The 13486-nt window shown below is 53.5% G+C and overlaps 1 protein-coding gene across 5 annotated transcripts in view; it reads right to left on the bottom strand.

The window, feature by feature from the left end:
• Nucleotides 1-3698: 3698 nt before the first annotated feature.
• OPA1 (OPA1 mitochondrial dynamin like GTPase) overlaps nt 3699-13486 on the bottom strand; it is a 55957-nt gene continuing 46169 nt past the window's right edge. For 4 of the 5 annotated variants that reach the window (XM_077929590.1, XM_077929588.1, XM_077929589.1 and 1 more), the window contains 2 exons: nt 6739-6819; nt 3699-5649 (listed from right to left, as the gene is read on the bottom strand). In XM_077929590.1, the coding sequence (XP_077785716.1) occupies nt 6752-6819 (68 nt within the window). In that variant the 3' untranslated portion in view covers nt 3699-5649; nt 6739-6751. Of the gene's footprint in view, nt 5653-6738; nt 6820-13486 lie in introns of all 5 variants that reach the window. The other variant, XM_077929587.1, reaches the window with a different exon arrangement.

Consider the following 13486-nt stretch of genomic DNA (forward strand, 5'->3'; position numbering starts at 1 on the left):
GGAAAAGGTTGCAGGAGATAAGCCCAACTCTCAGGGTGCATCTCACTCGTCCGCTAGAGGTTTCTAAGCAGAGGTGCGATGGCCATCTGCCGGGGATGATTTTGCCGAGATTCCTGCATGACAAACCACAGCAACTGGGACTCTTCCGGCAGCAGCGTGGGAGGGAAGTTGCAGAGGGCCCACCCAGTAGAAATAAAGAGGAGGGGGCGGGGAGGCCCACTGACATGGGTGGGCCTCGACTTCCCTGAAATGCAACAGGGAGGAGGATCGGGACCACCTGCCAAGGGAGGGTAGAAGAACAGAAGTTCAGCCCCCCAGATGCAGTGGCCACTTGGCTGAACAATATAAGCAAAGTAGTTGCTCACGCTCACCTAAACCGCCATTGCTGCAGCTGCTAAGAAGCGGTGTGGACAGCAGAATGAGGGCAGGCTGGATTTCTGCACCAGCTCTCAGGGATATTCAGCCCTGGGACAGCCAACCTGGTGCCCTGCAGACGTTGTGTGGATTCCGGTGACCATGGCTCAGTTGTCAGGGATGATGATGGGAGCTGGGGGTTCAGCAGCAGCATCTAGAGGGTGACCCCTGGTTTAGGTAATTAGGCTACTCATGCCCAAAGGCTCCCTTTTCCACCAGCAAACTGCAAGCCTGTAACTCAGTGGCCTTTGCCAACCTGACGCCCTCCAGATGTTTCAGGCTGCAATTCCCATCAGGCCCAGTGACTAGTCCAAAACAGCTGGAGGGCACCAGGTTGGTAAAGGCTGGATTATAGGTACTGGACTTGGAGCTGTTAATGACAGGTCAGCAAGATCTGGAGGGCAGAGAGTTGGGTTATGATTTGGCAGTTGAATCAACCATGATCAACTCTCTAATTACCCCCAACCTCAACTAATGTGTGTGGGGGGCTGTACATTGTTCTGTGCAGAGAACAGCGGCTGCGATCTGGAAACCAAGCCTTACGAAGAAGGGTTGAGGGAGTTGGGTATGTTTAGCCTGGAGAGGAGAAGACCGAGAGGTGAGAAGAGAGCCACCTTCAGATATCTGCAGAGTTGTGCCCCACGGAAGATGGAGCAGGCTTGATTCGAAGGACCGTAAACGAGATTCCAACTCAGCATTTGGAAGAACAGCGAGAAAAGTTCAAGAGTCGAATGGACTCCCTAGTGGACTCTCCTGCCTTGGGAGGTTTCATAGAAGGGACCCCAGGGGTCATCCAGTCCAACCCTCTGCAGGAATCTCAGCTAAAGAATCCCTCACAGGAGGCTGTTCAACCTCTGCTTAACCATCTCCAAGGAAGAAGAGTACCAATTTGGAACACCTCTTACCACCAGAAAGTTCTTCCTGATGTTTAGTTGGAATATTTTTTCCCCTTGCCATTTGAACCCCGTGGTTGGGGTCCTCCCCTCCAGAGCAGCAGAAAACAGGCTTGCTCCACCTTCAGTCCGGCAGCCATTTAGATATTTGAGCTCTGTTTTTAAGCAGAGGGTGGATGGCCGTTTTGATGAGATTCCTGCACTGCGGTTGCTTGGACCAGACAGCCCTCGGACATCCCGCCGTCTCCCCAACCCATCTTGCGCTCTCTTCTCACGCACATCATTCCAAAGGATCTGCAAGGGGACAGGTTGTTCCCCAGATGTGAGTCTCCTTCCAGAGGGCTGGAGTTCAGCGGGGGGGGGGGGGAGCAGGAGACGCCTGCAGCCCCGGCCTGTAAACAGGCCATCATTCATCGCAGAGGGAGGATGGCAGGCAGCTGCGGAACAGGTGTGCAAGCCCTTGTGCTTTGCTGAAACCTGAGCAGGGCGCTCTGGGGGCTCCTGCCTGCCCCCCACCCCCCCTTTAACCTGACACTTCCATGCAGCCGCTCTCCCCAGCAGCGCCAAGCGCGCCCGCCTTCTACCCAGGCTGTTTTCTGCTTGGCTGGGTGCAGACATGGCTTGCATTAACTCCCCAACCTGCCAGGAAATTATGGGAAACAAAAGGGCCCGAGATGTCCCTCAGCCTCCGACAAGCCCCAAAACAAATGGTACAGGAGCAGGGTCACAAAGGAATCCGACGCCCACCGCCCGCCCTGGAATTAATTTACCTACCTCAGAGCCCATTCAGGGGAGGGGGGGGCGGCTGCGACATGACAAGATCGGACAGCCCTCTGCCCGCCTCTGGGCTCCTTTGTGTCCCCCACATAATAGACAAGGCGAGTGCATTGCAGGAGGGGTGGGTGGGCACCGTGTCGTCCCCCCAGCGATGGAGCAGGGCCTTTGCAAATGCTAATGGGCTTGGAGCAGGACGGAGGATGTTGGTTTTCACACGAAAACAGAAAAGAGGCATTGTGGGGAGAGGCTGGCAATAAAGGTGTCATATCTGCGCATCAAAGGCTCTTCCAAGCCTCTCTCTCTCTGGGCAAATGATGCCGCTCTCCTAGCGCTGTGCCAAAAATGTCTCCCTCAGTGTGCGTTTTCGTCTTCTTTTACCATTCTCCATTGGTTTGTGAGAAACGATGTTGCATCTGAGAAGTCAGGAAGGAGGTGTGAACATTTCGGGGGGCATTTTCATGGGTGGAGGGGCAGCAGGAAAGGCGGAAGGAAGTTGGTTCCCTTTGGACTTTCCAAAGTGGTAACATGGCCATCCTTTGGAAGCCGCCCTCCTCCGAGTTTTGCAAGCAACATATAGAAAAATAGATGCGCCAGGATAAACTTTGCACTAAAATGCTGGCCAGTTGTCACAAGGACTTATTTGAAAAATAAGACATCGTAAACTGGATTGTTTCTCTCAGTGGATGCATTTGCCCATAAGAAGAGCCTGCTGGGTCAGGCCTGCGCCCTGCCCAGTTCAGGATCCTGTTCTCAGACTGGCCAACCAGGATTTGAGCCCAGGAGCTACCGGGATTCAGATCCGCCTGGAATGAACAGGCCCCACCCCCCCACTCTTCCGTTAAAAGTGCCCATCAAACTGGTTCTGCAAGTTCATGGGATGGATTGATGGACAAACTCCCGAGTAATGCACTATAATTTCTGTGTTCAAGCAAATCTTAAGATAATTAGGGTAATTTTGTTTTAATACAGTTTCAAGTAAAATGTAGTCGGCTGCCCTTTTCTTGATATGTTGGCTTGGGATAATTAAAAGGGGGTGGGGGGTGGAATCCATTTTCTTTGCACTCGGTGATCAGTATGAAATATCCAGCACTTCGCTGTTTTACCAAATGCAATCCATCTTGGCTAATTGAGGGGCTGAAAGATGAGTGTTTTAAGAAAAGGCCAAATGCTGCTGCGCGTTTCTGGAGAGAGAGAGAGAGAGAGAGAGAGAGAGAGAGAGAGAAGCCCCCCTGCCCACCGCTGAGAGGGGTCCTGTGACCACAGAGCCTTCACTCTTCTAGCACACCTCCCTCTTGAATTAGGAGGGCTCTTCCAAGATGAAGCTTCACTGTCGGGTCCAGGCAGCATGGCCCACAGCGTGGGAAGATGGGCGCTCTAGTCCACCAATATCTGAAGGGCACCACGTTGCCTCCCCATGGTCAGGGCTGACTGGCAGAAAGGGCTCTTGGGGGTTCCAGGCAGAAAGCCTTTTCCCAGCCCTGCCCGGAGGAGCCACGGGGGAACTGGACCGCCTGGGGCACAGCAGGTGCTCTGCTGCTGAGCTGGGGGTCCTGCCCCATCGCCTGAGCCCTTGGGGCAGATGGGCGGCATGCAAATAAAGAAGAGAGTAAGAAATTTAAGTGCTCAAAACCTCTCTTTATTTTGTTTTCCTTCAATGACATCTGCATTCAATAAATAACTTCCATGGGATACATCATGCTAAACGTCAGGTCGGCAACAGAGGCTTAAAACTGAAAAGTGGACCAGACAGAATAAAGTACGAGAAGAGGATTGGGGGGGGGGCAGCGGGGCGGTAAGAGACGGGTCTTGGTGCAGCACCCCTTTTTGGGAAGGACCCCCTTCTGGGATCCTGAAGTTGCCTCTAGGAAGGCCAGAGCAGCTAAGAGGCTTTTGCATCATTGAGGGCGCAGAATCTCTGGCGTGCGGCTGAAAGCATTTGCTACACACACAAACACACAAAATGCCATCTCACTTTATTTTTTTAATAGCAGAGGAATGAGGAATGCTCTCTCTCCCATCTCCCATCACTCTCATTTTGGTTCTTGGCAACAGCTGCCTCTCCCTGCCCATCTTGTTTCCAGATTTCACAGAACACCATGCGGAGGAAGAGGGGGGCAGCAAAGGCAGTATCCCCTTTGCCGAAAACCAAAACAAAACCCCACCTGCGAAGTGCAGGAAGACAGGATCCCCGAAGGACGACGGGAGAGAACTTACAAGGCAGCGCTGCGTAGCCCATCGAAGGAAGCAGCCTGCCAGAAAGTCACTTGCGCAGAGGTGGAAAGGCAGACAGTGCAGATGTGGGGAAAGGGAGGGGGAGAGTGGGCACGAGGACATTTGGAAAGATACCTCGTAAAGCGGGAGAGGAAATGTTACTGGTAACATACATTTCTGCATTTAGGGCTGGCGCAAAACGACAGTGTCAACCCACAACGGATGCTTGGAGCTGCTCAACGGGGGTGACGAGTGTCTGCACAGAGGAGGCTGTTTCTTCCACGATGCAGAGAGGAGACGGCTGGGTTTAAAGGGTCTCTGTGTGGAGGGCCGTGACCAGCACACGGCAGGGTCCCCTCTCCCGCCCAAAAGCCACTCTGCAGCATTAAAAAACCAAACTGGGCAAGTCCCCAAAAGGAGCTTTCCCTCCAGAGTCTGCCCCTGCCACGCAGACCAAGAGCAAATCTCTTCGGAGCTTCTTCCCCCTCTCTAAGGCGCTTATTCCACATGTCTCAAAAACGGCTGATGCGCAACGATTTATCTGGAACCTGCCACTGCCAGTGGGATACTCAGGAAGGAGTCCCTCTCAGCAAGCATAAAGATAAAAAGGGAAATGGAGCTGGCCAAAGTCCCATCCCAGGACCAAACTGCAGTGAAATGGACAGTGGAGGATGCCGTTCTTGGAGCCAGATGCCCATGAATGGGCCCCCGGGTGCCTGTTTGGGCACGGCCTGGGAGCCCCCGCCAGGCTCACTCCCCCCTGCCCAGCTTCTCTCCAGTGCCGCAGTCGAGATCTGGCTCCCCAGAAGAGCATTGAAAGGCAGCTGCTCTCGCCTGGAGGGCCCCTCAATGCCTTGCGTCACACAAACAAACAAACATTACGTAGGAGGTGTTGTCGACGTATGTACAAAGGCTAAAATTTTATTTCAAGCCCCTCGGGTTCGCCACGCAAAGGAGCCCCCGACCGGCTAAAACCACTAGAGGCGGCGGAAGGGGTCTTGCCACCCCAGAAAGAAAAACCCCCTGCTTCTGGCCCCTCCCTGGAAAAAGAGAGAGAGGGAGCACTTGCAGAATGTGGACCCCACCCTCAAGGCATCATTTCCAGGTAAGAAAGCATCAGTTTCCGTTGCCAGGTTTGCTTCCCTCGTCATTATTACTGCCACCGTCACCCAAAGGGCAGGTGGCAGCCAGGACCTCTCGTTGCCTCCTGCCAATTGTCTCCTTTCCCTGGGAGACGTTCGGGGACACCCCTAAAAAGTGCAACAGGGAGGAGAGGAGGACCAGGAGGCGCCGTGGGGCCATTTCTAGTGCTTTGTGTGTTCCAGAAGAGGGGCTTTGTCTTCCTGTAGAAGCTCTGCTGAAACACAAACACAAATGAACTGGATTTGCAGAGGGAGACTGGACAGAGGACACCCCCCGTTCCCCCCTCCCAAGTCATTTTTGCCATCCCAGGTTGCCGTTCTCCTGCCAGGTATCTCAATCAAGAGACAGGTCCCAGGTGCCATTCCTGAAGCGAAACCCAGAAGGGTAAAAGAGCAAGAGGGAGAGATTAGCCCAGGTTGAATGTCTTGCCCTCGGCTGGACTTGAGGGACGATTCCAACAGATTCCACATGAAAACGCTTATGGCCCTTGGAGATGGCAGCACCAAATTGGTGGCGCATGCCCTTCTGGCTTGCACTCTTTATAAAGACTTGTGGAATGAGATTATCCCCCCTCTTTTATTGTCCATTCTGGGTCGCCCAACCACTGCCACCGTGTCCTTTCTCTTGGCAGATCAAGAGGAGCAGGTGACAGCAAAGACTGCAAGGTTTTTAGCTGGGGCAATCAGAATAAGGTCCACTATTTAACCACTGATTCAAAACCCCAAAATGTATTTTATATAATTGACTTTTTATTTCTATTCTTTGTATATTGTACTGTTGTTTTATTGCTATGGCCGACGGCTGATGCAAATGAAGATTCATTCGTTCAGATTGGCCCAGAGCACGGGGCATCACAGGGCACAATGCCTGCCCCCCCCCAGTGTGCCATGCTGGAACCGGGAGGCCCAGATTCAAATCTCCAATCAGCTAGGAAGCTTGTTACGGTGGCTGAGGGGTCAAGAGGCGATTCCGACTAACATAGGAAGAAGATTTGGACGGTAAGGACTGTTCAGCAATGGAACAGGCTCCTTCGCCAGGGTTTTAAGCAGAGTTGGGTGGCCGTCTGTCAAAGATGACCCTTGGGGAGCATCTTAAAATTCTGTAAGACTTGGAGGAAGCAGCAGGAGGATTAACGGAACAACCTTTTAGGGCCCTTCCAGGCAAAGATGGAAGTACACAGTCCCTTGGCAAGAAGAAGGGGACTTCCTGCTTTCTGGCTGTGTTAACAAGAGCAAGACGGGCCTATTTTGGGCAGCGTCAGAGCGCTGCAGTTGCTCAGTGACCACCCAGAGCTCCTTACCTGTGCGGACCAGCTACTTCTCTTCTTGATGGAGGGCTTCAATGAAGACTTCAAGTTTCTCCTGGATCTCCCGAACCTTTTCTGGAAAAGTTAAGATGCTGCTGTCAGGACGGATGTCTCCAGGCACAGATGCCTCCTCTCCCAAGCGGAAACAGGCCTGGCCTCCCAGAGGAAGGCTGCGGGGCTGGGCCCCCATCCCTTCCCTGCCCCACAGGTGCCTTGGAGGCCTCAACAAGACCTGCCTCGTCCGCAGCCGGGAGCCTCCTCCGAAGCGGAGAGGGTGCCAGGAGTCAGACTAAGGCCTGCATTACTGTATTAATAATACTGTATTAACATGTCACAGTTAAACTACATTAATTAAATGTTCACCTTTTATTGTAGACTAATCTAGTATAAAGGTGTGCTTCAGAATTAATTGGTTGGCCAGCCTTGGCAAAACTTCCCAAAAATTAAAATATGACCTTCAGGTTTAGAAGTTGTGAAAGCTCTGAGTGCAGCCGCTCACATTACCACGAGCTCTTCAGAGGAACGGGTGGAGGGACATATAAATGTAAAAGATTGAATAACTGTAGGTGCAGAAGCTTCTGAATGGTTTGTTCTTTTCAGGGGCTGATTTAGGAGGCCACAGTGTGGTTCCTCCAAATCAGGCTGCTTCCTAGATCTCACGCAGCTCAGTCTGCTTCAGCAAAGCAGGATTAAATAGCATTTAGAAGGTTACCCATTGGCCAGCTCATAAAATATTCCGGAAGACAAAATAAAAATCACAATTCAGAGGTCCAGCCTTTCAAAAGAGGGGGCAGCGTTCAAACTAACCAAACCAAATCAAGCAAGACAGGCTAAGAGAAGTGCCCTGAATTTAAAGATGCTTTTGCAAAAGTTATAATCCAGACTTCGGCCTGTTTCGCTCACCCACCCCCAACCATTTTATTCTTTAAAAGGTCAGAGTTTATCTGGCAGTCTGTCCAGCAGTTGCAGGAGCAGCAGCAGCTACGGCCACTTACCTGTCTATAGGTTTATCTATTTACCTGTCAGCAACAGGCACAACTGGTGGCCAAGCTGACCCGAAACCACCCTTCCTGCCACTGGCCCACGGCTGAAGAGGCAGAAAACTCAAAGCAAGGAACCGCCCAAAGCTTGAGGAAGGGCAGAAGGGGCAAAAGGGCAGCCCAATCTCTGCCCAAGCAGACCAGCCCCCAGACGGCCAGCCTGCACCACCGGCTTGGACTTGGGGGTGTCTCCAGAAAAGAAAAGCCATCCCTGAGTTACGTGGCAGGTGAGAGAGCAGCTCTCTTCATGGGAGCGTGGCGCATGGAGGGTCCCAGGAAGAGAAGAGCTCGCTCTTTCAGAGGTGCCGGAGGAGGAAGACGTCTGCGGGGCCACTTTATGGGGCAAAAGTCAAAATGAGGCCCAGAAGGCAGAAAGAAGCCAGAGCAGACTCTAGAGGACGTGCCCAGCTGGCATCCTGCACCTGCAGAGTCCAGCCTGCCACCTGGTCTCCAGAAAACCTTCTCCCTCTGAGGCTTTGCCTACTTTCTAGAACATTATGCCGACCTCTGTTGCTGAACGGCTGGACTAACTTAGCCAGCTAGCCCTGGGGATCATCTCATGTTTATTGGGTGGATTTCCCCCCTAAATTGATTTTTGAATTCTGAATTTATTGTTATTCATGTTTTATACTGTATTTTACGCTGTTTTTTGTTGCATCAATTGTTTTAAGCTTGTCGTTAGCCGCCTTGAGCCCGGTTTTCTGAACTGGGAAGGGCGGGGTATAAATAAAAATTTATTATTATTATTATCATGGAAGAGCCACAGAACTGTAGAGCTGGAAGGGACTTCGAAGGCTCATCTATCTCAACCCCCTGCAAGGCAGGGATCTCAGCTTGAGCATCCCTGACAGATGGCCACCCAACCTCTGCTTGAAAACCTCCAAGGAAGGAGAGCCCACCACCTCCAGAGGGAGACCATTCCTCTGCCAAAGAGCTCTGACGGCCAGAAAGTTCTGATGTTAGGCAGAATCTCCTTTCTTGCAACTTGAAGCCACGGGTTCGGGTTCTTCCATGTAATGGAGCAAGTTTGCTTTCTGCTGCTCCAGAGAGGAGGACCTGAACCCGTGGCTTCAACTGCAGGGGCTGGGCTGGATGACCCTGGGGGTCCCTTCCAACTCTACAGATTCCATGAACTTTCCCACCCCAAACCTTCTCCTGTTTCCTCCCCGAACTCTCAGGGCTCAGCACCCTCTCGCTGCCTTGCTTCCTCCCGACCTCTCCGCCCCAAGGCTGCTCCGATGGCTCCTGCACAAACAACGTCCCCTTTGAGAGCTTTCGGCAGCGAGCGAGAGATACGGAGAGCCTGGTTCTCGTGACACCTGTTAAGCAGCGGCCCCCGGGCCGGCCACCCCGCCTGCAGCTTTGCAACAATGACGCAGGCCCCAGTGAATGGCCATTCTCCTCCCCATTTACTTCGTGTTTGCTCAAAAGATGAGCCGTTTCCCTCCACTAATTCATCCTGGGGTCCCTGATCTGGGTCATGAATATTCCCATAATCCCCTCTCCCAATCTCCCATAAACCCCCGGCTGACACAGAATGAAGAAATCCTCTATTCAGAGGCCTCAAGAGAGCCATTCATCCTTGCGGGGCTCTTTATCTGCACATGAAACAACACCCACAGCCCCTCTCATTTTCTTTGCATTAATCCTCTGATACCGGCTCCAAAGGGGCTCAAAAACAGACTAATTGATCTGTAATTACGATCTGAATACACACCGTGAACACAGAAAACAGAGTGGGGAGGGAGGGGGGCGGCAAGGCTTGCCGGTAACTGTGGGCACAGGATGGAACAGGATAGAGCGAGGGCTGGAAAAATAAAGAAAAAAACACCTCCCAGCATGCCCCCCCCCCGTTCTTAGAGCTACTTCAACCCCCAACTTCTGCAGTGCTGCCCTTTGCTTTGTCCGTTTCAGATCCCCCCCCCAGCTGGGGAAGTGGGCAAGGGACTGAGCAGAGGGCTGCCAGACAGTGCCATCCACGATGGCATCACGCAAGAACGTATCATACAAAGAGGCTGCAGGATGAGGCCAAAGGGGGCCCCCCAAGCCCAGCATCCTGTCCTCATATTGGCCAACCAGGTGCCCAGCAAGCAGGATTCATGGCCAAGAGCGGATCTCCCCTGCTGTGGATTCCAGAAACTGGCACCGCTCCCTCTGACCGTGGAGGCAGAGCCATCCTGGCGAGGAGCCATCAATAGCCCTCTCCTCCTCCACGAATTTGAAAGCCATCTGGGCAGATCACCGTCATCATAAACTTCACTGAACTAGCCAAAGATCATGACATCATCCACAAGCACCACCCGAGCAGGTGCCCATCACGCCTCCTGTGGGAGGGAGTTCCATAGTTTAACTCTGCGTTGAGTGAAGGAGGACTGCCCTTATCCAGCTGGAATCTTTCAATGTTCAGCTTATGTCAGGGGACTGCCATCGGAACAGGGAAGTGGAAGCTGGGTTACAGGGAACCTCCGAAAATCTTGCAAAGCAGTTCCTCTTCCGGTGATGAGGGAAGCCACATCTCCAGTGGGAAAGAGGGGAAGGGACTGGAGGATGCTCCTGCGAGCCTCAGCACCGCTCCTGGCCAAGCCGGTCAGGAGGGAAGCACGCTCCTTCCATCGCCCACCCTGTGCAGAGGTGTAAAACGCAAAGAAGGAAGGAAAAGGCTGGGGGTGACGAAGCTCTTATGTTGGGGGAGGTCCCAGAAACGACCACTCCCGGATTCTGCTAGCGACTGAGGCAGACATGAACTTGTGGCTCTGCACTGTGAATAGTTTTGCACCAGAATAAAACCTGTAAAAGACAGGTCGGAGTCCCGACTGATTATTCACGAGAAACCACCACTGCCGTCTGACAGCTTAGTTACAGGTGCACAAGTTCTAGTGTGAGGAAAAATGCTTCTCTCTTCACTTTCTCTATGCCATGTGCAAACTTCCATCAGGTCACCTGCTACCCGTCTTTCTCTCAACTGAAAAGTCCCAAATGCTGCAACCTTTCTTTGCAAGAGAGTCTCTCCACACCCTGGATCCTTTCGGTTGCCCTTTTCCGCACCTTTCCAACCCTACAATATCCCTTTCGGGACGAGGCGCCCAGAACGCTCCTGGCATGCCTTTGTGCAGCCGCACAGAGAGACTGCAGGCTGCCTGAAGCGGGTGATCTGAGCTCGGGTCGTGCCCTACTTCATTTCCCACCCCCTTCCTTTTTTCAAAAACCACTTTACGTTAATGCCTCGCATTTTTGAACCAGTTTCCTCTTGCTCGCATACCGCGCCGACCGGCAGGAAAAAGCAGAACTTTAAAGAGAAAGCCACCCAGGCTGCCCTTAAAGAGACAGATCTCCATCGATCACTTGCGGAGACAGATTTATAATAAGAGGGGGCCCCCCTCTGTTTCTTTAAGGCTGCAAAACCAGATGGGAAGTGAATGGACAGCCAGCGGGTCAAGAAAACACAGGGGAGGTTCCGCTTGTCTGCCGCATTTGTGTTCCCCGCAGAGAAAGGGGGTCAAGACGGAAGCAGCACGGCCGGCGGATGGAAAGGGCCTCCTTTCTTCGCCCGCCTACAAAGGCCGGCGCTGTTCCCCTCGCCCCGCTGTCAAGCGGGGAGAAAGATTGGCTTGTCAAAAGGTCCCCGGCAGCCCCGGCTTCCCAAAGAGGCAGAGGCAGGCAAATGAATCCGGGGAGATTGTTAAACAATTAGCTCATTAGCGCCACGAAAGCGCCAGACAAAGGGCTGCCGAGAGGAAGGCGCTGGAGCGGGATTTATAGCAGTTCAGGGAGAGTCGCCCCATGAATCACGGCAGCGGAGGCTGTTGCGCAGGATTAAAAGGGAAAGCTCGCAGGAGAGGCGGAGGAAGTCCGAGGAAGCGTGCGCGGCCGGCGAGGATCACGCTCAAAGGGCGCATTGTCAGCAGCGCGCAAGGAGGCCAGTTGCTGCCTTCCTGGGAACCCCTGAATTGCAGAAGCAGAACAGCCACCAGCCAGGGCAGCACAAGGGCGGGCACAGGTGGGCTCTCCAACCTGCAGCTGGAAAACCAGCCCCCACTCACAGTTTCAATGCAGCTCCCCCCCCCCCACTTGGCGCCAGCTGGGTGCTTCAGACTACAACTCCCATCCCAAAGTTGCGCAGGCTGGTGCTGTAGTGCAATTGGGAGAGCACCCAGTGGAAGAAGGCTGATTTAACCCAGGAAGCTGCGGGCACCTATGTCAACACCACCCCCAACATCGCCTTGGCATCCTGGAAGCGTCCCTAGGGACCTTGAGGAAAGACGGAAGCAAGGAGTCCTGGGCAGGGGCACAAAGGAGAACCACAGAACTGCAGTTGGGAGGGACCCCAAGGGCTGTGCCAACCCCCTGCAGGTTGGGAAAGGACCCTGAGAAACACCTGCATCTCTGAGCCTCTCTTTGCTGCCGCCACCTTTCAGGGCAGGAACAAAGACAGGACTCCCAAGACACCGTCCAGAGCACCTGGGGTTTCCTTCCAGACCCTTTCTCTTCCCAATAATCCTGTGAAGAGGGTCAGCTTCATCAGTGATCTTGGCTCTCTGCCACTCAATACTCCAAAGCCACCAGCCCCCCCCCCCCGCTGGTTTCCTAGGAGAGACCCCTTCTTGACACCTTCGGGAGCCACTGCTGCCATCCTGAGCTGGACATACTCTTAGAATGCGGCTGGGAACTGAGAGCGGTCGCTGAGACCACGTAACACTGGTCCTGAAAGACCTTCATTGGCTCCCAGTACTGTAACTGTGCCTCTGAAGGACCAGGTGCACAGCCTGGGAGTCATTTTGAACTCAGCTGTCCATGGAGGTGCAGGTCAATTCTGTGTCCAGGGCAGCTGTCTCCCAGCTTCACCTGGTACGCAGGCTGAGACCCTCCCTGCCTGCAGACTGTCTTGCATGCTCTGGTTATCTCCCGCTTGGACTACTGCAATGCGCTCTATGTGGGGCTACCTTTGAAGGTGACCCAGAAACCACAACTAATCCAGAATGCGGCAGCCAGACTGGTGACTGGGAGTGGCTGCCGAGACCACATAACACCGGTCTTGAAAGACCTACATTGGCTCCCAGTACGTTTCTGAGCACAATTCAGAGTGTTGGTGCTGACCTTGAAAGCCCTAAACGGCCTCGGCCCAGTATATTTGAAGGAGCTTCTCCACCCCCATCGTTCTGCCCGGACATGGAGATCCAGCTCCGAGGGCCTTCTGGCGGTTCCCTTGCTGCGAGAAGCCAAGTTACAGGGAACCAGGCAGAGGGCCTTCTCGGTGGTGGCGCCCGCCCTGTGGAACTCCCTCCCATCAGACGTCAAGGAAATAAACAACTACCTGACTTTTAGAAGGCATCTGAAGGCAGCCCTGTCTAGGGAGGTTTTTAATGTCTGATGTTTTATTGTGCTGGGAGCTGCCCAGAGTGGCTGGGAAAACCCAGCCAGAGGGATGGGGTATAAGTAACAATTAATTATTATTATCATTCTGAGTCTGAGTCAGTATGAGGCAGCTTCCTCTGGGGTGAGGTCTGCATGGCAGGAGGCTTCCTGAGCGGCCAGCTAAGAGCAGCCTCCCAGAAGCATCTCAAGGGCTGAGTTGGAGCGCAAGGGAAGAGCTCCTGCTAGCAGCCCCCGCCTGCCTGCCTGCCTGCCTGCCTGCCTGTGTGTGGCCAGGCCTCTCTCCGTGGGAAGGGGCCTTTGTGCAGAACAAAGTCTCAACTCACCTGCGA

The sequence above is a fragment of the Podarcis muralis genome, chromosome 6 (genome assembly GCF_964188315.1).
Source record: "Podarcis muralis chromosome 6, rPodMur119.hap1.1, whole genome shotgun sequence".
Lineage (NCBI taxonomy): Eukaryota > Metazoa > Chordata > Lepidosauria > Squamata > Lacertidae > Podarcis > Podarcis muralis.